This window comes from Lytechinus variegatus, chromosome 18, assembly GCF_018143015.1.
Source record: "Lytechinus variegatus isolate NC3 chromosome 18, Lvar_3.0, whole genome shotgun sequence".
NCBI classification, from domain to species: Eukaryota; Metazoa; Echinodermata; class Echinoidea; order Temnopleuroida; family Toxopneustidae; genus Lytechinus; species Lytechinus variegatus.
Window position 1 is genome coordinate 17,498,500 of NC_054757.1, and position 25,197 is coordinate 17,523,696.

Here is a 25,197-nt window from a genome sequence, read left to right on the forward strand (position 1 = left end):
AATTTGATGGTATTATTAAGATATTCAGGTGCTAACTGATTTAGAGTTTTGTATACATATAAACAGACTTTAAACTGAAAACGTTGGTATAGAGGTAGCCAGTGGAGTTCCTTAAGTAGGGGTGTAGTATGAGTTCGGGATCCATAGCCAAAAATTTATCGAGCAGCACGATTCTGAATAACCTCAAGTTTTCTTCTATCCCTAGCTGACAAAACAGTATACAAGCTTTTGCAGTAATCTAACTGTGAAAGAATAAGTGCTCACACAGCATGGTGACATGTCTTAAGATCAATGAATCTATGGATGCCCCACAAATTGCTGAGATGATAATTACAATTACGGACAACTTGATTTATTTGAGCACAGTGTGAACATGTTATCAATGCATACTCCAAGAACAGTAGTTTTAGTGGGGATGGGGATGCATTGACCATTAACATTAAGCTGGATACGTGATATTGATTGTCTTTTTGAGAAAATATTTATATGATATTGACTGGCCTTGAGGGAGATACCAAATATATTTCCCAAACTAGTCTCATATTGCCCCGAGTCGGAGACGAGGGCTATATGGGTCTAGTGAGGGAAATATTTTTGGTATCTCCCGAAAGTAACACCAGTCAATATTATTATTATTACCTGTTACCTCTTTCTGGTACATTAAATTAACATATTGATAGATTATATAACTAAATTGTTGGACTTACCTTGGTCAAGCCTCTAGTGTCAATTCTGCACTTTACCATTATGACGTACTTACAAGCACTCTGATCCAGCGTTGTCTTTATTATGACGTATATTGTTGGTGCGCAGATCCTTATGAAGCGTATCTCTTTGTACGCATAGATACAAATGCGCTGGGGATTGATGAGCTCGGAATACGGATATTATGGACCGCTAATTATTGTACGTAGGTGCAGTAGGAAAATTACTCTTTTCGGGGAGGAGGGGTGTACGAATATTATGGTCACTCGTCATTCAGCTGATTGCTGACCGAGCCATTGTGACGTAGTTTATGTTGAGTTAATCAGTTAGACAGACAAAATACGCGTTTATATCATGTCTCCAAAATGCCTCATTCAGGTAATAATCTTTGATATTTACCTTTATGGTAAGCTTTCGGTTGTGAGGCTGCAAGCTCCATCAAAACTTTGTTATACATTTAGATATCAAAGGTTTGACAAAGCTTGCTAAAACAAGTAAAATTGTGTGATTGCAAAAAGAAAATTATTCATATGTCATCACACCAATGGAATGAATATTTTCAGTGAGAAAAGGTCTCAGTTTTATACATAAAGGTTACCAAAAAGTAATTTTGCAAGCAATAATTTTCTGGATTGCAGAGAAAAAATATCACATTCCTCAATAGAACATTTTTGTCATGTAGAATAAACAGTCAAACAAATGGCAAACTGGTTGTAATTGTACATTTAATATATTTTCCTTGTGTTTCCAGGTTAATGGTCGGAGTATGAAAGGAATGAGCCACTTCGATGCAGTTTCCTTCCTCCGTATGACCTCTAGAGAGGTCACTCTGAAGATTGTCCACCCATCGCCCAAGTCCGCCGAGGCCACTCCATCCCCGACAAAACCAGTCAAGGCTGACTTCACTGCTTCTCCTGCACTGAAAGAAGATGCCATTGTTCCTGAAGCGGCAGTAGATGTTGAAGCTAGTCCAGCACTTGCAAAAGCAAAGGATGATGGCAGTGACGAGGATGGTGCAACGTTGCCATCCGCAAGTGAGAACGATGATGATTGGTCAGATGTAGCATCTGTAGAGTCCATGACACCAGCGGCTAATCTGAACCTGAGAGAGGCATTCCAAGCGAGGTCAAAGCTTGAGAATGCTCGGCAAACCAGCGTGGATGAAGGAGATGGGGAAGAGTCCGCACTACCGGATGCGCCACGGCTCGAGGACCTACCTACAGTACGCATCAAGAAGAATGACAAAGGTCAACTGGGGTTACTGCTGGGGTTGGAGGTTACGGACCAGGGGTCAGGGCTGTTTGTAAAAGATGTCGTGAGCGGCCTTCCAATGGCCCAAGACGGAAGCGTTCAAGTCGGCGATCAGATTCACTTCATCAATGATCAGTCTGTTAGTGGAATCAGCATGGAGAAGGCCAAGAGCCTTCTTGCAAGGGTGCCCTCTCTTGTTGAACTTAAGGCAACTCGGTAAGAAAATGCTGCTCTTTTCATAACTGATTTTCACAACAATTTTCACAATTTATTGTAGGAAGAATCCATGTGTCATTTGCTGTACTTACAAGTGCTCCCATTGGAAACCAAAACATAGGCCCCTTCCGCAAACCTTTCCCAAACCCTCATCTAAAATCTTATAGCAATCTGGATTGAAAAACATATCACAACCAATACCCTTACCCATTACACTTGGAGAGATGGTATGGTAGGCAGAGGTAAATCTTGCAGGAGCAAATAATAGGTCACCATAGTTTATAAATGTTGAAGTTATATCACACTGCATGCATATCCTCTTTCATTTTCTAACCCACACTACTGCCACCACTTCAGAAATAAGACCCCAGTTCAACCAAGACGACAGCGGCCAATCTCTACAACATCCACCCTCGAGCCATCTGAGACGGGAGATGATGATGATAGAATCACCCCTTCGGCCGATGGGGATAATGATGACGAATGGATGACGGACTCCAGTGAGCCTGTTAAAGAGATTGGTGTGCCCTTAACCCTCCCTGCCACGCCCAAGGGCGAGGAACCGAAGGTGGGAGGGAAGAAGGTCTCTCCCGCAGGTTTCGACCTTGATCTTGGTGATGTGTCCGAAGAAGAATCTGACTGGGAGGTGAGTTCTTTGCTTTTGATTGGCTGTTGTTCAACGTACAATTGATTGTTGGATCTTCTGTAATGCATTTAAACCTGTCAATTAAGTCCTGCCAAGCGAAACAGAAAAGTGGCCATGGGAGGCAGGTGACCTTGACAGACAAGTTCCTGTAGCACATCTTCCTTTTATTGTTTTAAATGGGAGACAATTTGGTGGCCATCAAAGACATGTTTGAAGTGGTCGCTAAAACAGGTTCGACTGTAGTCACTTCTAGGTAATAAGCCCAGAGCTCTGTGTCATGAACAGTTGTTGATCTGATAACATTCCAATTAATAGTTTTGTTTTGGAGCACATCTTCCTTTTAAATGGGAGACAATTTGGTGGCTATCAAAGACATGTTTGAACTATAGATTAGTGGTCGCTAAAACAGGTTCGACTGTAGTCACTTCTAGGCAATAAGCCCAGAGCTCTGTGTCACGAACAGTGGTTGTTGATCTGATGATAACATTCCAACTGATAGTTTTGTTTTGTGGACACTTTTTGGTAGTGATTAGTTATTGAGCATTGTTACCATGGTAGTACCCATCAATTTCTAGTTTCTACCAAAGCGCACATATAAATATGATCTTTGTTGGCTGCCTTTTATCAAGGGACCCCACCATAACAAGCCCACATTTCTTCTCGCTTAGGATTTGTCTGTGAGCGATCGAGAGGAGGTTAGCCGACTCGACGAGGTCGGTGACATCATGAAGGATCTAGAACAGAGTCACGGAGGATATACACCTCGGCCGTCAAGCGATAATGAAAGAAAGAGCTCCACTGTAAGTTCTCAATTCCTAATTGGTCTGAGAATATTAAAGGAAACTAAAACCATGAAAAGTTTATTGATAACAGTAGATAGAGAAAAGTTCCGGTTCTTAAACAGTTCCCATCAAGCTGGTTATAAAAAAAATTTAAATGAAAGGTTAGAAATTAATATCCAAAGGCACCATAGAGATGTTTATTTGATTGAGCTGTACAGGTGTGGAATATTTATTGGCTTCTTTCTTTTGTTTTCCAGCGATCCATTACCAGTCCCAATGACATACCTACATCTCCTACCTCCATCACCTCTCCTCCGCTGAGCCCTCTTTCTCATAGCACCGTTCCATCCACAGTCAAGGCTTTATCATCTGTGACCGATGCCCCGTCTCCCTCTATATCCAATGGTGCAAGCGACCAGCCTGACGATGACCTGAACAGCTTTGGCTCCGACGAGGCCTTCTCGCCATCCACCACCCCACAGACTCTATCAACGCCTGAGCAATTCAGCGGTTCCCCGCGGAGGCTCCGCCACGACTCCACCGAACCAGAGGTAGAGCCGGAACTCGCCCATCTCCCTCCGCTCCCGTCAGGCAAGTCACCGGCCTATGACCCGTCCTCGGGCTCGCCGAGGGGTATCAAGTCTCCACTGAGTAACTTCCGGAAGCAGATGTCATTGAACGATGCGAGGGAATCGCCCACTGGGAGTGAGTTCTCAACATCGGCTAGGATCGGGACTCCAACAGGCAGGCCTCCATCGGCCCAAGGAAGTGAAGGGGGAAACCTCAGTATAGGAGAAGTAAGTTAGTGGCCTGTATTCTGAAGTCAGGTTTCCTTAGACCATGGTCTAACTCTGTGCTAAAATTATGGGAAGCCAAAAGTGTCAAAAATTTTATTAAGTTGTATGTTTCTTATGTTTACTGTGCTCTTTCCTGATTCATCCATGGTGAAGACAATCATCTTTTTATACTTCCTAGACAATTATGAATGTTTTGAGAGCCAAATGAGCTGAAATATGATATATCTACTGTTAGTGATTTATGTAACAATTGGCTATCCATAGTTAAACCACATCTTTAAACCTGAGTTTAAGTTAAACCTGACTTCAGAATATGGGCCTATGTCTCCAGACCACGATTTGATACATATATTACTTGATTTCAATCAATTTATTGAGAGAAATAAAGCCAATATTCAAAATGGAAGCCACAAGCTTATTGAAATATAATTTATAGGAGATTAATAACTACAAATACATATCATTATTAAGAAATATGATTTGATGACCTTCAATAATATATCATGTCAGATTGTGAAATTACGATGGCAGTTCATGAGTTCACAGTAAATCAACAAGGAAATAAAAAAGAAGGAAGAGGGTGGTGTGAGGGAAAACTGCAATTGATTGAAAAGAAGGGAGAGAGGAATGTAAGAACGTTGGTCAGAACACTCAATAGCTCTGTTGGAAAACAGGTGTATGATTATAAAATGTGTTGTTACATAAGAAAGACACAATATATTCAACTTATTTAATCCACCCCCCTCCCTCCTTTCACTCTCTATGCCTCTCTCTCCCCTTTTCTCCCCTTCTCTCTGCTTCTTTCCTCTTCTCTTCCCTTCTCTCCCCTTCTCTTTCCTTCTCTCCTACAGGGTGGTGTAGTATGGATAGAGTTAGAGAAGCCAGAAGGAGGAGGGCTAGGTTTCAGTGTGGTGGGAGCCGAGAAGGGAGGCAAGACCAGTATCTTCATCAAGACCGTCACCCCTGACGGTGTAGCCTGCAGGGATGGAAGGCTCAAAGTTGGAGACAGGCTTCTGCAGGTAGTATTTTAATGTTTTCTTGTATTTCTCATAATCAATGAGAATAATGATGATAGAGGGTACAGTGTACTTATTAAGTGCATAATAACTATTGTAGTTTTCTATGCTTTTTACAATTATGAATTGACAAAATACAGATATAATTAATATACAAAAAGGCAGTCAAACGATTCATCAATTTATCATAATTGACTGAAATTTTTTTTATAAATGACATTAGGTATATGTGTTGCTGATGGCACTGGTGATGTTGATAACAGTTAGTGATTGTGGTGGTAATAATGTAGGTGGTAGTTTTGGTAATATTGGTGTTGTTGATCATTCATGTTCATGATTGTAATGATGGAGATGACGATGATGACTATTGCAATGGTGTTGGTAATGGTGGTGGTGGTGGTGGTGATGATGATGGTGATGATGATGATGACGATGATGATGAGGAGGAGGAGAATGATGAGGAGGAGGATGATGATGATGTTGATGATGATGATGATGATGATGATGATGATGATGGTGGTGGTGGTGGTGGTGGTGGTGGTGGTGGTGGTGGTGGTGGTGGTGGTGGTGGTGGTGGTGATGATGATGATGATGATGATGATGATGATGATGATGATGACGACGACGACGACGATGAGGAGGAGGAGGAAGATGATGATGATGATGAGGAGGAGGATGAGGATGACGATGATGATGATGGTGGTGGTGTGGGTGGTGGTGGTGATGATGTTGATAGTGATTATGGTTACTGATGAGGCGATGATAAACCTTATTTGTCATGAATATTATGATGAAATAGTTATAATCACGAGTAACAAACAATCATTATTATCTTCCAGGTCAATGGACAGAGTCTAGTTGGAATGACACAGAACAAGGTCATTACAATCCTGAGGAAAAGTAAAGGCGTCGTCAGGCTTGCTGTAACAGGGTAAGTAATGAAGAGTGTTGCCAAGTTAGTAAAAAAGTATTAGTAGTGATGTATATACATGTATATTCCTCTCCCCTCTGTTGGTGGTTGCCGGAGGCACCTGTTCGGGTTATCCGTCTATTTTTCTTTCCCATTTTCATTCTTGCAAGGCAATGATTAAAAACCAATTGATCAATCAACTTCTACCATGTGATAGATTAACTTCAATCATGTTCTGAGTATGCATATGCATGTAGGAGAGTCACTGATCTGATAAATAGCAAAGATTCTTCGTGTTCCATGCCATGCATATCACTGATGGATAAAGCCACTGTATTTCATCATTTTGCTTTTACTCATATGTATTTTCAATGGAGCAGCCAGCTTTCTCGACCAGCAAGTCTGATCGGAACGGATACCGAACGACAGACGCCCTCTGTAGTTCAAGATCGTCTCTCCCGTGCCATAGAGGAGGACGAGAACAGCGATGCCGAGCTGTCGCCTGCTGAATCCTACACCGAATCGGCCCGGGATGCTGGATTCAGGAAGCCACACGGTGGGTAGTAGTTCACACCACAAATTTGCACTGGGTGGTTATAGAGATTAAAGTTAATCCCCTTCCTACGTATGCACAACTACAGGTCGTAGCTATTTCATACGTGAAATGAAAGATGACCAGATTACTTTCAACCATTTTCCTTTATTTGCACACACTTGATGTTTCTCTTTGTTTTTGAGGGCCCTGTCTCACAACAAGTCGCGATTGAAGTAATCAATCGCAATTATGGAATGCCATCAGTGTCACTGATTCTCCTTCTAGGTAGCATGTGTGCTTGCCTTTGTGATAACAATAGGCCAAAACTTAAAAGGCGCAACATTTTATACAAAATCTTTCCAGTTGTACATATTCAGAAGCCCTTTATTACTGACTTCTGCAAAGCAAATGAATATTCCAGCTACATGTAAACTGATATGTTCTTAATTTGGATTTGAAGACATTCATGTTTTTTTCAAATTTACAAAACTTTTTGAATGGACATGATTTTTTATACATGATGTCTGTGGCTTTCCATAGTTGAGATCGATTGGATCTATCACAACGCTTTGTAAGGCAGGGCCCATGTCTGTGTTTCGTTTTGATATGTACAAATGCATGATGAAGACTTACTGATTATCATTTTCTCCTTGTTTTTCTTGAGTTGTGCCTTCATGTTGTAATACTCGTGGGTAGTTTTCTCTGCCCTTTAATATTGCATGCACTTTTGTCAATCTTTGTTATATTGTTATTTTTGCATGTGTAAACTAGCCTGTTTCTCTTTGATTTCCTGTTATAAAATACTTAACTACGATGGGGATCAAAATAGAGGTAATCCAAATTGCGACGGCTAATATGAAATATTCATTGAATATTACAATTCAAATTTATCATAATGTGAAAGAACAATCTCGTTTTTTATTGATATCCTAAGCCCTTCTCACACTCTGGGATTCGTTGCTATCTAAATTTCAAATTAATTGTGATAACATTTGATATGGATATTCCAACTAATAAAATATTACGGATCAGAGCTCAGAAGGCGTAAGGACTACTGAAATTGAAATTCATACCAGTAAGAGCCTCCCTGAACGAATAAAAATGAATTCAATTCTAAATCGTAATGACGTCATTATCAGTTCAGTTAGAGCCTCCCTGAATGAATAAAAACAAATTAATTTCTAAATCGTAACAATGTCATTATCGGCTGCGACTTGGACTTTACTCCGACCATAGGGCTTGCCTCAAAGTGAAAATATGATTTTTTTACTAACAATATGCCAAACTTTAAATGAAATAATTATACTTCTTGGAGCTTTCATATTTAATTCAAAATGCAATTTCTTGAAAAATCATGTCGCACCAACGCGTAGTGTGAGACAGGCCTTACTCACACGATGCATGACTAAGTACATAACATGGAAGATATGAGATACAGATTCCTATTTGTCCAAGCTTTGGTAGAATGGATGAGACTGATCAGTCAATGAGGATCTACATGTATAACCTTTTCAGCCTTACACTTAATAGCCTACTTCATTATTCCTATACCTTTAAGTTGCTTATAAAGCATAAAAATAAATGTAAAGCATTAGAAATAAATCAATATTTTCTTAAAAGAAGGCTCTTTATATTTATCTTATCTTTCTTGCACAAAAATTTTCTCACTATCTTCTTTAGATTTGTTATCTGTACTAGTATCCTGTAATCTCTTAATAATGTAACTATTTTGATATTTGTGATTTATTTTCAGTCTGATCTTTGTGCATTTGTGTCTCTGATATGATGTTAAAACTTTACTTTTTTATTTCTTTCCTTGTTCATCACCTAACCTGTTCACATGTTGTCACTTGTGCTATCCTTGTCCTAACCTTACACCTTGCACCCTTCACCTGTGTTGTATTTGCATGTTCACCTTTGACCTATGACCTGATGACCTGTCCTGACCTCATAAAACAAACCTTTTTTTGTCTCATCTTTTACCATCATAATGATGGTTATTATTTTTGATATGTTATCTAAACAACCAACATTAAGTTCTACCCCTCCTTTTTGCAATCACCCACATTCACCTTTGACCTTTCCTGACCTGACTTTACCCGACCTTGACTGTCAATCTCCTCTGTTGCTATGGTAATGAATCTTGTCATTTAATCTACGTGACCGAAATCAAACCGTCCTCCCTCCCCTTCGTCATTTCCCTTTCCCCATCGACCCCTCTCCAACGACCCCTGTGACCTCACAGACGACCTCTCTGACCATGACGACATCATCGACAGTGTGACCTTTGACTCCTCCCTGTCATTCACCCTCCCCTTCAGTCTGGCAGGGTTGCACAGTACCCGCACGTTTGGTGACGTTGCTATCACCCCGCCCCCACCAGAGTTCAGGGTGGGCTACCCAGGTAATTTGCACTGTCGTCTGTTGCGTTTGTTCTAGGGAATACGTGTATTTCACAACTTACATTTATATATGTACTGGTAAGCTCAATTGAGACAAGATGTGGCAAAATTTAGCAATACTGTTGCTCAGATATGGTGAACTGAATATGCAGTATACATATACAGTGTTTGTATAAGAACTTGCAAATCTTTTTGTGTGAATAAACAAAATTACCAACTGAATTTACATACATATTATTATTGCATCATTGACAATGAAAACATCTTATTCTGTATTTGAAAGAAAGCCTCAAAAAGGGTTTTAAATGGCATAGAAAAATTACAACATTGTATTGACTCTGTTGTGATAATATCCTGTCTTATATAATCATTGCATGCAAAAAAAAACCTTAAATTCATTTGAATTCAAGCAAAGGTCTTAAAATTGAACAAGTCGCGTTGCAGCTAAACACATGTCAATGATTATTTGCATTTTATCAGAGGAATTATGTTTGATTACTAGTATTAGACTCAATAGTCATTTAATTAGAACATCATGATCATGTGTAATGATGTCAGTAGATGCATTGTTAATGCCAATATGGACAGATCATTTTGCACATATTTGCTTTTATTTGCACTTACTAGTACTATTTCAAAGAATGTGATTGGTCCGCAACTACCGGTATTTGTCATTAATTAAATTTCCCGCCTCTTCAAAGTTTTCTATATCCTGTACAACTGTGTGCACTAATGATATTGCTAATCTTTTTCAAAGCCATGTTTAAATGGGCTTCTACCCAAATTATTGTCATCTGTTTTTTTTTCTTGTTTTTTTCTAGTTATTTTTTGTGGGGGCATCATTATTTGAATTTGAGAATGATTGAAGAGCAATTCCTTACAGTGTAATATTTTTTCAAGGGTCATCTCTCTAAATATCATAAAAATGCCCCACAGTAAATTCTTTCACCCATCCCAAAACTTATGGATCACTTTTAGATCATGTTTAGATAAAACAGTTGCCTATTCCTTTAATAAACAGATTGATAATGAATTCTTATAACCGTGAGAACAATCTGATTTGAACATTCATTTATTCTTTTGCCAAAGAGACGTACCTTTGCAACTCGTCCATCAGAATCTCACTTTGGATTGTACAGTACATACATGTAGTAGGCTCTGCTAAAGATGAGCTACTTTAAGACGAATAATCTTCCATAAGTTGAAACACATGTTCCTACCAGAATATATAAATACAAGTTTGATTTACAGCTTCTTAGTCAAATTTTGCCCCAATCAAACAGATTTAAGTGGTCTTTAAAGGATTTGACTTAGGTAATGTTACTGACACAGTTCTTCTAGGAACTTTAACAGTCACTGCAAATGAATATAAATCTTTTGCTGGTACTGTAGGGATACATGTACCATGATCTTATATTTAGCTCATTTCGATATAGAGTAATAATATTTAGTTCTCTTATAACGCATTTCAAGATATAATGATAATATTCCTTTTATAACCCATAACACATTTCAATGAATGTCCCTATGCAATTATAGAAAATCAAGAAATTAAATTAGTTTAATAATAAAGAGTGTAAGGCACGAAGTTCAATACATGTTAAAGATAGAATATAGTATATAGAAATATACATATACTGCTGTTTATGACATTATAATCACTTCTATATCTGCATGCATATATATATCTACAATACTACCACTATAGAACAAGACACGGATAGCGATATAGACTCCACAGCTGACCTTCCCAATGACCTTGAGAGCCCAGAAGGTGCAGGAAAGAAGTCCGATAGTCTTCTGGCGGCTCAGAGATTAGGGAGAGCCTTGCAGGTTCGTAACAAGTTTAAAGCTTGAGCAATGTAGTTGCGGAAAATAAGAATTCCATTAGGAAGTATTCAAAAAAGTTAAAATAGATGGTTGATTTTAACTATATTATTGCAGATCTAATTCTGGTACATTAACATGAACCTAACTTAAGTCATGAAATCGCACTCAAGATTGCCAACACAGATAAGTACATGTGGGACAGTGTAGTATCATTGCTTGGAAAAAGACCTACATCTGGCAGAATTCCATGCTTGTTTTGTAAATTTCTCAGCAACCAGAACCATTTGCAACATAAGAGTTATTGATACCTGTACAAACACTTTATTAAACTGTTTTTGAGTATATTTCCACAACTGGAATTTATTTCTGTAATATGGCACTTTAAAAACAACAGAAGAAGAGATAACATGGGCCTGTATTCTCAATGGCAATGGCCAAACTCTGTGCTAGAATTATGGAGGGGGGATGTCAAAGCTTTGTTTACATTGTATGTTTCTTATGTTTTACTGTGCTCTTCCCTTTAGCTTATATTCTATATGATGAAGATAGCTATTTGTAGTTATCATTCCTAACCCAGGGGCCCGTTGCAGAAAGAGTTGCGTTTAAACGCAAGTCAAAAAATCAAACGCAAGTACCAAATGCGCGCTGTTGATTGGTTGAAAATCAAGTTGCGCATGATTTTTAGAGTTGTGATTGATTGCAACTCTTTCTGCAACGGGCCCCAGGGGCCCGTTGCAGAAAGAGTGCGCAGAAAGAATGCGCAACTGGACAGTTAAATGAGCTGATAAATTGAACCTGTTTTATTTTAGATTCATGTCTTAAATTTATGTTTTAATAGTCTATCCATAGATGAACTGCTACCATATTCGAATTAAATTCCTGTAATCTGTGTTTAGAAATGACAAGACAGATCTCAAATTTTGTACATTATAATTTTTTACAGGTATGCATCTTCTTACATTTATGTTCTTGCTGTTTTATTTCTGTTCTCTTCAGAAGCGAAGTAGCAAACAGGAGAGCGACAATGATTCGCTTTCCTGGGGTACCGACAACAGTCTACCGCTTGATGATGACGACATCGGCGAACGGGCCAACGGGGCCATGCGAGGGACACCCAGTACGAAAATCCTAGAAGACATCACGGATGCCCAGCTTGAAAGCATGCCTATCGTCACAACAATCGAGGGAGGGCGCTATTCGGGTAGGAGTCTGAGGAGCAGCATTGCGAAGATCCAGAAGCAGATTGACAAGCAGGATCCGGCCGAGGAGTTCAAGGTGGGTAGTTCTCACAGGGAGGATTTATGCCCCATTCAGACACAGATAGAAACATGTATTTTCAAAGATCCATGTAGTTTCAAGCATGAGTTTTAATTACGTTTTAAATTTGTCATTATAATCTACCCAAGAATCACTGTATGCAGTGAGGTTTTGGAATCTTTGAATTACATCTAAAAATTACTGATTTGACTGATTTGAGGAGAGATATTCTATATGAGCTCTCTGATTATTTGAGAGTATCTTTGAATTTGGTGTGGATAATGCATTCATTTATGTAAATCACTCAAATTCTATGCAATATCTACATGTATTGATGTTACAGACACTCCGTCAGGTGAAGGCTATAGACAACTGTGAAGAAGCAAAGAAGGCACAAAACAAGGACAAGAATCGCTTCAGAAATGTCCTACCATGTAAGTTCATATTTTGTTTGTAAAGTTTCTATTTCAGTCTGAAGTCCAGTTTAAACTTTTAACATATGGGTCTGTATTCTGAATTCGGGTTTAAATTAAACCATGGTTTAAAGTTGTGGTTTTACTATGGAAACCCAATTGGGGCACAAATCTCCATTAGTGCATGTTCAATTCATTAACTCTTATGACAATCAAATCATTTATAACCGTCTCAGAATTATAACTGAAATATTTTCTTCATTATGAAAACAAAATAGGAAATACATGAAATATACAGTATAAGCAGAATTTTTGAGTTTTTAGCTCCCCATAATTTTAGCACAGAGTTAGACCATGGTCTAAGTTAAACTCGACTTCAGAATGAAGTCTTACGCTGTTCTAAAATTATGGGAAGCTAAAAATCTCAAATTTTGTTTTATTTCATGTTTTTTTATGTATATTGTGTTTATTCTATATTATTATCCATACAGACAATTTTAGAGCCCAAATACAAGTGTTATTTTTTTGGTGCACTCGACACACTTAAAAAGTTTGTTGAACTCGCCTAATATTTTTTCCGAGGTGACACAATATTGAAAATATTGGACGACTAGAAGGGGAATTCCCGAAGTGTACGCACCACTCATCGCGCGCGCATGCAGTTTTCAATGGCAAATGCGCACTGTGTGTGGAACTGTGACTGCAGAGTGATGAACAATTCCTATTAAATTTTTTCCACAGAGGCTGCAGTAAATCTCTAAATGCAGAGAAAACCAACAACTGTTAGGAAGTTTGGAGTTATATTCGCTTTAATTTCATTTTATCCTATAATAATTTGAATATATTTTAGAAATTGAGGCACAGGAAATACTATTTTTTGCATGATAAATCGAGTGCGTAGCTTTAGGACCCCTTCTACATCGGGCGGCGAAATTAAGAGGTTTTCGAAAAACACGACGGGATTTTCGTATTAGTGAGTTTTGTGATATTATCTACTTGGTTAATGATCTTTAGAATGTTTGCCACAAATTAGTGAAATGTAATTTGTTGAAATATTAAAATTGGGACAGTTTTTATTGTTTGAAAACAAAGTGCGTAGCTTTAGGTCCCCCCATCATACAGCAGAGTCAGAGTCTCAGGGCGGGAGGGTAAGTTAAAAATTATTTACTAAAATTCTCTGTATGAATAATAATCATAATACTGGATGTCCCATTTTTCGGTAAATACAAGGAAATATAGGACTCGCTTTGCAAAATATTGGACTCGTCTTCGACTCGTCCAATATTTATGCAAAGCTCGTCCAATATTTCCTTGTATTAACCTCAAGGCCATCCAATATTATATAATTATTGATCATGGCAAAACTATTTCATTATTGCTTTCTATTGGAGTTTAGTCTCCCAATTGGCTATCCAAAGTTAAATCACAAGTTTAGGCCGGAGTATGAATTTAATCCCAGCTGAATAAGTGATTATAACAACAAGCATTTATATAGACCCATTTAAATAGCAATAATCTATCCAGAGGTACACTATTATTATTACACCGGCTCAAGCTTGAGCAAGCTGTTTACAGCACTTGGTGCATTCAAGGAATTAGTCCTGCTGAATACCCATTCACAGTTCACCTCACCTGGGTTGAGTGCAGCACAGTGTGGGTAAATATAAGGATACAAGCCTTTCATAGAGTCAGTATACCTAGGCTTTATGTGTTTTTCTAGCTAATACATCCTCCTTTTTTGCTCTAGATGACAAGACGAGAGTGATCCTGGAGGATAGCGGTCCGTCGGACTACATCAACGCCAGCCACATCAAGACACAGGTTGGCAAGGATACCTACGAATACATCGCCTGCCAGGGACCCCTCCCTAATACCACCCAGGATTTCTGGCTGATGGTCTGGGAGCAGAGGGCAGATGTCATCGCCATGGTAACAATGGACGTCGAGAGCGGGAAGGTAAGACGATGGAGTCTTTATAGTGCAGGACAGGATTGAATTGCGGCTGTGTCTGTATTTAACTTGTTCTCAAAACATTCTTTTGATCACTCTGAGTCTGCAGTTGCATGCTGAAGTTTCTGTTGGCATGAATTAATTTTATGATGATGGTTGTGACGTTGATGATTCTACCGATTTGTTGCGCTGGTGATAAAACAGCAATGCTGTAAAATAATCAACCTTGTTGATCAGAGAAACCCTCATTTTGCTCCTTTTTTACATCACACCACAAACTACTGAAACTTTGATAATGTGAGTATTAGAAATTACCACATGATCTTGAAAACAGATACAAATCATTTCACTGAGGTTCCCCATCTGTGGGGGCCAGACATACACTCTTCATGGAATTGCACTTCAAAGTAAAGGGTATTTACTACTTTATTTCAAGTCCATAGTCTGGTTTTGCTTTTGATTATCGGGTCTGCATGACATATTTTCATTCCTCTGTGTTTAATACAGGTGAAGTGTCATCGCTACTGGCCAGAGTCGGCCAACACGCCCCTGATGGTTTACGACCGGATTGAAGTGAGGCTTGAGAATTATCAAAACCTTGAGAACTTCAGCATCAGGAGATTACTTATGATCGACACAGAGGTAAAGTCATAAGCTTGCACATACGTAATGTTATGTAGTATTTAGTTTAACTTCCTGTAAACCTTTCAGTCATTCATCTTCACTTGTTTACAAACTCCCCCAATGTCATCTTAGAATTCCAAAACCCCCAATACCATTTAACTTTTAAACCCTGACCATAAAAGTCCAACCCTCAGTGATGTCATCTAACTTCAGGGAATAAAAGTTATAAGGAGTATGACTCACACTTCCAGCCCCATTCAGTTCGCGCAGAGCATCACCACACCCCTTTTACCAGAGAAAGTTTGATAGACCGTTACCTTTAGACCAATCAGAAGTAGTTTAGATCACTCCCACCTTAAATTGTTACACCCCCAAAACTGATGATATAAATAAGTCTTCTTGATTATTAGAGAGAGACTACAGAGATACAGACGAACTGTACATACTGTACAAGTCCCGCACTCATGCAGATAGACTGACTGACTTCAAGACTTTAAAGTTTAGACATCAACTATATAATGCTTCTGAATATTTGTATCCTATACCTGCTGTGTTTTGATTCTTCATTAATATCTTTTCAACTATACTCAAACTTTGAATAAGTGCTTAAGATTTGAACTGCAAATGACTTTTTTTCAGAGTTCATCATCGATGTTCATTTAAGCTTCCCTTCTAAAATAATACCGATCCCGAATACACGGCAGTAAATGGTGGATGGACAAAGGGCATTTAACACCAAGGGGTGTGTCACAAGATTTCAGTGTGACTAAATTCCACACTGAAATTCTTGATTGCTGGCGGTCTGAAATGCATCACTGCATTGATCTGAATGCTCAGGACGCGGGCCCCTCCTTAATCTCAACTATGGACATCCATAAATGGCATAGTTCTTTGGATACAAAATGTTCACATTCCTTCCATGAGACTAAGGAGTTCATTGACTGGTCAAGGTGATACGTGTCAGAATATACATTATATTTATAAAACAGTTGTATGCATTATAGATGTTGGTGTAGCTGGCTTTCCATAGTTTTGTAAGATGGGGCCCAGTAAAACTTTGTGGAAGGATAGTTCCCAGAGTCCAGACTGGACTTGACCTTCTGAGGAGAATTCCCTTCAGACAGCTTCCACTGCCCTCAATTATGTTGTTCTACAATTCTTTCAAGCATATTTTTGTGATTATTAAACCTATAAATTCTGTTGCCTTATTTCAACTTTCTTCCAGACTAGTGAAGTCCACCACGTGACCCAGATGAACTTTGCGACCTGGCCAGACCACAGCGTGCCGTCCACCTCTCTCCCTCTCCTCCGCTATGCCTGCCACATGAGGCGTATCCACGACGACCGCCTCCCCATCGTCGTCCACTGCAGTGCGGGCATCGGAAGGACCGGTACCCTCATCACCATCGACGTCATCCTGGGGCTCATAGAACACGATGAGGAGGTGAGAGGAGTGTCTTCATGACGTTTCCTTTTTGGTCATGTTTTAATTAGAAAGTTATGCACTTAGTATTAGTAAATGAATTATAGAATATTCTGAACCAAGATGCCTATCACAACAATAGACATTACTCTACTTCTGTGTGGAGGAGCCGTGGTGTAGTGGTTCTGACTCTCGCCTTGTACACAGAGGGTCGTGTGTTTGAATCCCACCGCGGTCTGGCGTCCTTTGGCACGGCGTTAATCCACACTTTGCCACTCTCGACCCAGGTGCTAAATGGGTACCCGGTAGGATGTGAAAGTCATTGTAGCTTGTCCAGTACTGTGTGCGCCTCACCGGCGACTGACTGGAATACTCCCCAGGGAGTGGAGGATGTGCACACATTGTGTGCAGGAATGACTGATTGAATCTGATGACCGGGGTAATAATGTATCTCTAAAGCGTTTAGACATGTCGTCCCGATGTATTGCGCTGTATAAAATCTGAATATCATTATTATTACTATTATTAAAAAATGAAGAAGGAGCATTTGTCACCTGTGGTATTGTGGTGCGGGTAACCATTTAAACATGCTATTTACTTCTTAATCCGTTTTTTTTTTTTGTTATACAGTTCAAGGTACTAAATATTGTCAAGGGTCTACGGAAACAGAGACAGGGCATGATTCAAACAAAGGTAACTTGAATTATATACATGTATATTTCTCTTTTGAAAAAGAAAAATTTGAGTTTTTGCACAATTTTGATTTCTACCTTTCTCCCCACTCCCCATTTATTTTGCTCTATTCTCTGCACGGTTTCTTTCTTCCTCTCTCTTGTTACATGTTACTTTTGATTACTTTTTAGTTATATTTCATACCATCTGTTTCTCCCTTCTCTGTCCTTTAATAGAGAGATAACTATCACATCTTTCTGTATGTACTACCTGCGGAGGGCCAATTTCTATGATCTTAAATATGGACCGATAAATGAATGAATCTGAATCTGTCCATTTTTCAAGTTATAAAGACTGAATGTTTGAAACAGTTTTGATCGTCAAGAGCAAAACTTAAACTTAATTGACAAAATTTTGCAATGTCTTTGTTTTTTACAGGACCAGTACACGTTCTGTTACAAAGCTGCTCTTGAGGCTCTGAAAAGTGTGACCACATGACCAACGGAGAAAGGGAGAGATGATCAATGATGAATCTTGATGATGATGCAGTGTTCTTATGGCAAGTTGCTGGACAAAGGAATGTAAAATGATTGGTGGTTCTACTGTACTTCTTCCCGATTAGTACAGACTGCCGTTGGAATATCATCCTACAAGTTTGTGCTTGTCAAGTGCCCAGATGAGTGCCTCGATCTCCGTATTCTCTCTTAGCTAGAAGAGTTTGATTTGATGGCTTAATTAACCTAGCCGCTGAGAGAAAGTAGATGATTTTTAGTGAGCAACAGAGGACTCATGGATTTGAGTTTGCTCCAAGGGGCCTGGTTATGAGGATTTATCTTGAAAATGATTAACGTCGACTCTGCAGTCTCTCTCAGCTAGGGCGGAGTTGATGTCCAATCCAACTCAGTTAAGCTGCTGAGAAGGAATGAATGCTTTAAGTTAGCAACAAGGGACTTATGGCTGTGGGTCCTCTCTGCGAGACGTGCTGATGAGGATCAATACCTTCGGGGAATCAGCAAATTGGCTCAGATTATGAACCCAGATGTTTGGATTCTAAGACTGCTGCTCAAGCAACTGATCTTCAGAGACTCACACTAGTGTACTAGTTCTATTAAATGGGAAATACATCAACAATAATGCTATTTTCAGATTATGGTTCTACCCCATTTACAGTAATCATTCAGTAACTTTTGAATTGGTGCTGGTTGCACAAAATTTAATAGTGTTATTGTGAACTCTGTCATCAATGGTAACTACCAAGGCAACATTGGTTTTGATCCTCTCTTCTTTTGTGCAACTTCCTTTTTTTAGTTGACAGGAAAGTTATCATGAAGGGTTAATTATTATGCTAGGGAACTCGTTTGGTACTCGGCCCATAAACAGGGATGCCAACCATTACGAAATATTAATCAGATAAGAAATTACAATGTGAATAACCAAAAAGCTGAACCAAATGTTTTCTTACGAGACAAAACAAGTTAACAAAAAGTGTTTTGCTCAGTCAATCGGAAAGTAAATACTGAATTTACATTAGAACACGTCATTAATGTCCCGTAATGGTTGGCATCCCTGTGTAAATGAAAAGATGCATAAAAAAATACTGGTCTTTGATTGCCTTATTGCACATATATTTTTTGCAGGGACAGGCGTGCATATAACGATGAATGCATTTTTAAGAGGTGACACAACGTATGATCCTGCGACATTTGCTCTGGTTTCAATATCTCATAGGGTTAGAGTTTTTAATGTAATCAGTTTATGGTTCAGAATAATGTAAAGATAAGGATTAGGGTTTATTTAGTTTTGGAAGTTGGGGTTTATGATTGGCTTAAAGTGATTGGTTAACATTGGTTTGACTTTTAAAAAATCTGAACTAGAAGGTCACACTTGTCACCTTTGTCTGTGATATGTTCCAAAAATGAAGCCCAGAAAAAATTGCGTTCGAAAATGATTATTTAGTGCTTCAAAAATTGAAATATAAAGTGACCAGAAACACCATCTTAATTTCATCCCATACACTTATGTGTACTATGTTAAGTGTCTATAAGACGCCTAATTACAAAATCGGGGTTTGCCTTGTAGTTTTAGCTTTTCATTCTCAATAATTGTTGTTTTCAGGGTTTATTAGTTCTAATACAGGCACTTGTACACATGTTTCATCTTGGTTTGAGAAATTTTTTAAATTGGCTGCTCACAAAGTTAAACAATACCTTTAACATGCAGATTTTCCATCGGAGAAATTGTCACTGGAGCAAATGTCATGGAACCTTCTAAGAATATTTTCCTTCAAACGAGTTGACCACATCCTTCTCGGAAAGGAGACCTGTGCTACATTTTAGACTATTTTCATTTGTTTTATGAATGATATAGGGGAAGTAGAAGAATGATTTATACAGAGCTGCCAAGTAGTACGGATTTTCAGTATTTAGTACTGAAAAATAAGAAGAATACTGATGGTTTCATGCAAAATACTGATTTCTTAAGTTTCCGTTTTATGTGTTGTCTTATGGTATTTCATTGAAAATACTGATGTCATCATCAAAATACTGATTTTCAGCTTTAAAAATACTGAAATGTTCTTTTTCAGGTTGGCAGCTCTGTTTATAGGATAAGATTGTTGTGACCCAATTTACACAAAACAAAACATTAAAAATCATAATGAGAGGAATTTTTAATCTTTTTAAGTGCTTAATGAGTCATCAGGTGCTAAATAATGAACACCAGTACTACCTAAAAGAAATTTATGAAGTTTTAATTCATAAAACTTATCAATAACAAATGCTTATAATCAATGAGAATTTTGCTATTGGCCAATGAAATTTCAGTAGCTTATTACAGTAGTTTGATAACAGGCTTTGCGAAAGGGGGCCCCAGAGGATTGCAAACAAATCACAAGACAACTTAAAAAACAGTTCTTGACTACAGTGCTGCATTTGGTCACCTTTGATAATGTTTAAGTTATTTTCAATTTAAACAGATCCATTTGTATTTGATTTGAATAACTCAATTTTTTAGTGTGATTTTTTATTCAGTTCATTATAGATTCATTTCATTTCTTCTGAAAGTATTTCATGTGTCCTTGTGTTTATTCTATTTCATTCATCTTTGCATTTTAATATATGATTGATTTAGCAATGTAAAAATGATTTGGACAAATTTGAATTTTTATACAAATGTATTTATTAATTGTTGTTATTAATCCAATGAAGGAATACAAATTCACCTGTAAATGTAGATATAACTTTTTTTATACTGATTTTGTATGGTTATGTTTAGATGGCTGACAAAATTGAATATCTTGTATGTATATAATCAAAATATTGTTTTAATGATAATTTTATCTTATTTTTCAAGTGATATTGAAGAGGGGATGAACAGTTTGTAAATATTATCAATAAAAAAGTCGAGTACCGATGCAGAATACATGTAAGTCTATGTATCGGCACAAACATGTATGTACTTGAAGAATTTATGTTAATTTCATGATTATTTCCTTGACTCTGCGAGTCTGAGCTTGTAGGATTGTGAAATATTGTTTCCATAGGCAAAACACATTTTTGATAATAAAGCTTTAAGGCTTTGCACTGCTGCATTGCTGTATGTATTCATGTTATATGCTCAGATTTTTTTTACCAATGTTTTACATTTATGTTGTGTTTTTCTTGGATACTATAGAGTACAACATTGCATTGCCAGTTTTATACAGTGTATCATTCAATTAAAGTGCTCCTTGAATCGCATTTACATGTATTTATTATGAGTAATTTTATACAATGTAAAATATGAAGTGCTCCAATGGTGTAATGTATTTACCTATTTATTATATACTGCATGCTTGTACAACATTCAAAGTGCTCCATGTAAAGCATAATATGTATTACGTATATTTGATATCTGTGCTCAGTTTTCGTAAGTTTGGTGTACATATTTTTTATTCGAGGAAGTACCACTTTGCCATTTGTATAAATTACCAGAGTGCTAAAAATTGAATATATTTGGTGATTGCCAGTAGGGAGGGTTGCTAAATATTAAAATTAGCCTGTTTTATATAATTACGATGTCTTTATTCCAGCATTGCGATGCTACTTGTAATTTGGACACAGCTGGCTGAAAAATCATTTTAAAATAATAGAAATTTACAATTCCAAAGCAAGACTGTCAATTGATATATTGCATAGATATATTGCGTAAGGCACAATGTGTTTATGAATGAAGTAGATTTTGCTCCAATTTACATGTACAATATGTTTTTCTCACTTTCTGAATCTATCTCTATGTAAATGGTTGCATTTATTTTTGAAGTGTTGTAAGTCTTTGAAAGCAGCAAATGCCATTACCTCCTATCATGTACTTAAAATGTTGAATCATGTACGTATACTGTACACACTTGATTTTATATTTATTTAGTGGTTTTCGGGGTTTTCTGAAAGTGAATACTCAAAATGCCTTTTTAAAGTGTACTGTATGAAATTTCATCCACCCATTTTGTTGGTGTCTGTAGGTAGTTGATGATTTGAAAGTATAAGCTTTGTCTTCTGATTTTGTTCGGATGTTTTCAGTATGGTAGTACTTGTATTTTAAGCAATTAATCATAGACCTTTATTTGATTAAAAATGCAGAAAAAACTGCTTTTCCCACTATACTTTTAATTGTTGACACCATCATCATCACAATCAAAAGAATAACCACCATCGCAGTTATCATCATCATGATTATCATCAGTATATTCAGCATCATCAATTCAACCATCAGCAGTAACACTGTCATCACCATCATTCTTTATATTGTTGAAATTTAGAATAACAGGCCCATTGAAACTTTATGCAATTAAAAGCAAAGTTTATTTCATACTCTTATTTACAAGCGATTTTAAGCCATCCATCTCTACAAAATTTAATTACTTCCATTGTGTAATAGCTGGTGCGCATCAGACTTCATACATGTACATGTATGTCGCTTGGGGTTGCAATTTGAACCAATGATATGTACTTGATATCGAACGAAGCAGTGTAATTCAATATCACTTATTTGTTTTTTTTTTAGGTGACTCTAGCATACTGGATTCTGTATAGTAATCATTGTATAATTATAAGATCTCTAATCCATGCATTAGCTCTTGAAATATGTCATTTTTGTACACGTCAACTATTTCAATTTCATCAGACCAACTTGAAGTATGATGTTGCAAAATTAATTAAGATTGCCGATATGACAAATTGACGATATGTTTTTAAGATACTTTTACTTCATTTCTTACATTTTCTAAAGAAGATATTAACCTTCAATTTACTTGAAATTAGACTTCTGTTCAATGTGGTAATTTTTTTAATACAAGAGGTTGGCATGCATGCATCATACATTGATTTTCAATTGTATAACTTATGTAAGCCTTTATTCACGGTACATATATGAAACTGTCCTGTGCCTTTCTCTTGTGCGTCACATGTATAATATATGGCTGGTAACAGAAAGATTATGTACACAAATGTATGCAATCTTTTTATGTGGTATGAATTTAAACAAGGGTTGTGAATATTTCTTCCAAAAGGTACAAATATATCTTATCCGAAGGGAAAAACAAACAAAAATGTGTTCCTTTTTGTTATTTCAACATCTTGACCTGTTGGAGATTGAATGATTTTGATGCAACACATACATGTAGACTCCATAGACTCCAGCCTGCGTATGTGTGAGCATGTGTGAGCATTAAGAATTTTGAGCTTTTCAAGATAAAGAGTGAAAGTCGTCATGTGTTTAATGAAAGATAGAAGGTTAATGTTGTTAAGATGATTTTTTTTTTAGTATAAAAGAAACACCTCGGCAGCAATTTTCATTTTGCGCTACATTGACTAGTATACCAAAAGTGTTGCCACGGGATTGTCTTACCAAATTTGTACCAGCTTAATGATGCAAGAGGGTTAAAGCTAGGGTTACATCAAAGCCGAATTCTGAATAATTTTGAACTGATTCTGCCCGAAAATATGGCCCGATTTGGATGAATTCGATAGATTCGGTACCTATTTGTCTCTGATTCGGGGAGCTCTCCAAACAGAGGCAAATGGGTCCCTCCCTATTCACTGCAGACTCCCCAATTGACCCGAATCAATTATGACCATCCCGAATAAAGACGAATTCCACCCTAATAGTGGCAAGAATCGAGATAAATGTGCCCAGAATCGAGCCAAATGTGGCCCGATTGCTCCAATTACAACCGAATTACGACCGGAATGTTGTTGACCCAAATTGGAATTATGTGGCCGTATGCACCAAGCTCAGACCGTTACTCCCTGATTGATATGAATAGGTCCTAACCTTCCCAGAATACTCCATATGCCTCCCCTAATCCAACCGAATGTCATGCGAGTACATCCCGAATGAAATTTGTTGTGGCCACATTCGGGAGTATTCTGGAGGGTATCCTGCTTGTTTTGAACATTTAAAACGAGCCAAATTCTTCCACGAATGTTCCTGAATCCATCCCAAATTTGTTCGCATTCACAGAGGGAGAACAAAATACTTCTGATTCTGCCTGAATTACGTGTATTCGGATGGATTCACAGCTGATACATTTCCGGTGTAACCCAGGCTTTAGATTTGACGCTTGCATCAAACTGCCAACCTGCAATCTGATTATCAAATAAACAATGATCATACAATTGACTGTATGAATATAAGCATGTCCTAAGCCCAAAATCAAGAAAAAATGAAACAAGTAGTTTCACTAAACTGATGATTTTTTTAGTTTTTCATTTTTGGAACTTCTAGGTAAAATTGCAGGATATTAACATACAACCGATGGGCTCAAGTTCAAGTAACATTTTCCCATTTCACTCCATTTTGCCACGAGATGGACTTCGTCAATTCTTATAAGGAAATCAATAAAGTGTTCAGAGCGAAGATCTAACATCTGCCTCTGATGACAAGAATACAAACAAGCCGCAAATGTGAAAATTTTTCATTCTTATTGACAGAATTGCCTTTGAATCATTGATAATTCCAAATTGCATCCAACAGTTCATATCATTTTAAGGCCGTGTTTATGCTTCCCCTTTTCAGGCCAGAATCAGCATTTCCAAACGTGATTAGTCCAAAACACGGTTGCTTCCATGCTTACTTACACTTAAACGCCGTTTCAAAACGCCGATCGTAAACTCACAAAACGGTGTATTTGTAAAAGTTGTTTGACCAGATTCAGGCTTTCTGGGGAAGTATAAACAGAACCACGATTGTAAAAGCGTTTAAATGACGTCATTTGGTACATGCTTCCGGTGAAATGAAAATCAATGGGGAAATACAGTTGCATTGCTCAATGGTCGCATGTTACCTCCATGGAATTACCTCTCATCCCCCTTGTTTTGCATGTGTTCCAATTTGAAATCACGATGAACATTGAGGGATTTACACCGAAAACCCCACTGGAACATGAGTTATAATGAGGAGACATTGCCAGATGCCCCAATAGCATAAACAAATAGATATTTTCTTATTTTGTATACTTAATATTCTTTAGTTTTCTTACTATTATCCTCACCATGGTGGAAATTAGATCGCTATATCAAGAAGCTCAATGCAATGACTAAAATAGTTGTTCGTTTATATAACAGTCGACGTACCTCCCCCATAACAACACTCAAAAAATAACTTTTGAAAAGGGCGCAGCCAATTTGACCTCGCTTTCCTGCTCAACGAAAATTACGATGCGAAGCCAGCTGGAGATCGTGATTTCGCCTCTGAAAAGTTCAGCACAAACAGCAGTCCCAGAACCACATTT

General features: G+C 37.7%; 1 protein-coding gene across 1 annotated transcript in view; it reads left to right on the forward strand.

Moving 5' to 3' along the window:
* LOC121432067 (tyrosine-protein phosphatase non-receptor type 13-like) overlaps positions 1 to 18,714 on the forward strand; it is a 61,529-nt gene extending 42,815 nt beyond the window's left edge. The window contains exons 31-46 of the mRNA XM_041629898.1: positions 1,457 to 2,172; positions 2,530 to 2,818; positions 3,487 to 3,618; positions 3,858 to 4,397; positions 5,249 to 5,416; positions 6,253 to 6,344; positions 6,704 to 6,879; positions 9,104 to 9,262; positions 10,969 to 11,093; positions 12,087 to 12,365; positions 12,691 to 12,781; positions 14,508 to 14,716; positions 15,218 to 15,352; positions 16,560 to 16,778; positions 17,388 to 17,450; positions 17,868 to 18,714. Coding sequence (XP_041485832.1) covers positions 1,457 to 2,172; positions 2,530 to 2,818; positions 3,487 to 3,618; positions 3,858 to 4,397; positions 5,249 to 5,416; positions 6,253 to 6,344; positions 6,704 to 6,879; positions 9,104 to 9,262; positions 10,969 to 11,093; positions 12,087 to 12,365; positions 12,691 to 12,781; positions 14,508 to 14,716; positions 15,218 to 15,352; positions 16,560 to 16,778; positions 17,388 to 17,450; positions 17,868 to 17,927 — 3,453 coding nt within the window. The 3' untranslated portion in view covers positions 17,928 to 18,714. The remainder of the gene's footprint in view (positions 1 to 1,456; positions 2,173 to 2,529; positions 2,819 to 3,486; positions 3,619 to 3,857; positions 4,398 to 5,248; positions 5,417 to 6,252; positions 6,345 to 6,703; positions 6,880 to 9,103; positions 9,263 to 10,968; positions 11,094 to 12,086; positions 12,366 to 12,690; positions 12,782 to 14,507; positions 14,717 to 15,217; positions 15,353 to 16,559; positions 16,779 to 17,387; positions 17,451 to 17,867) is intronic.
* The last annotated feature ends 6,483 nt before the right edge of the window (positions 18,715 to 25,197 follow it).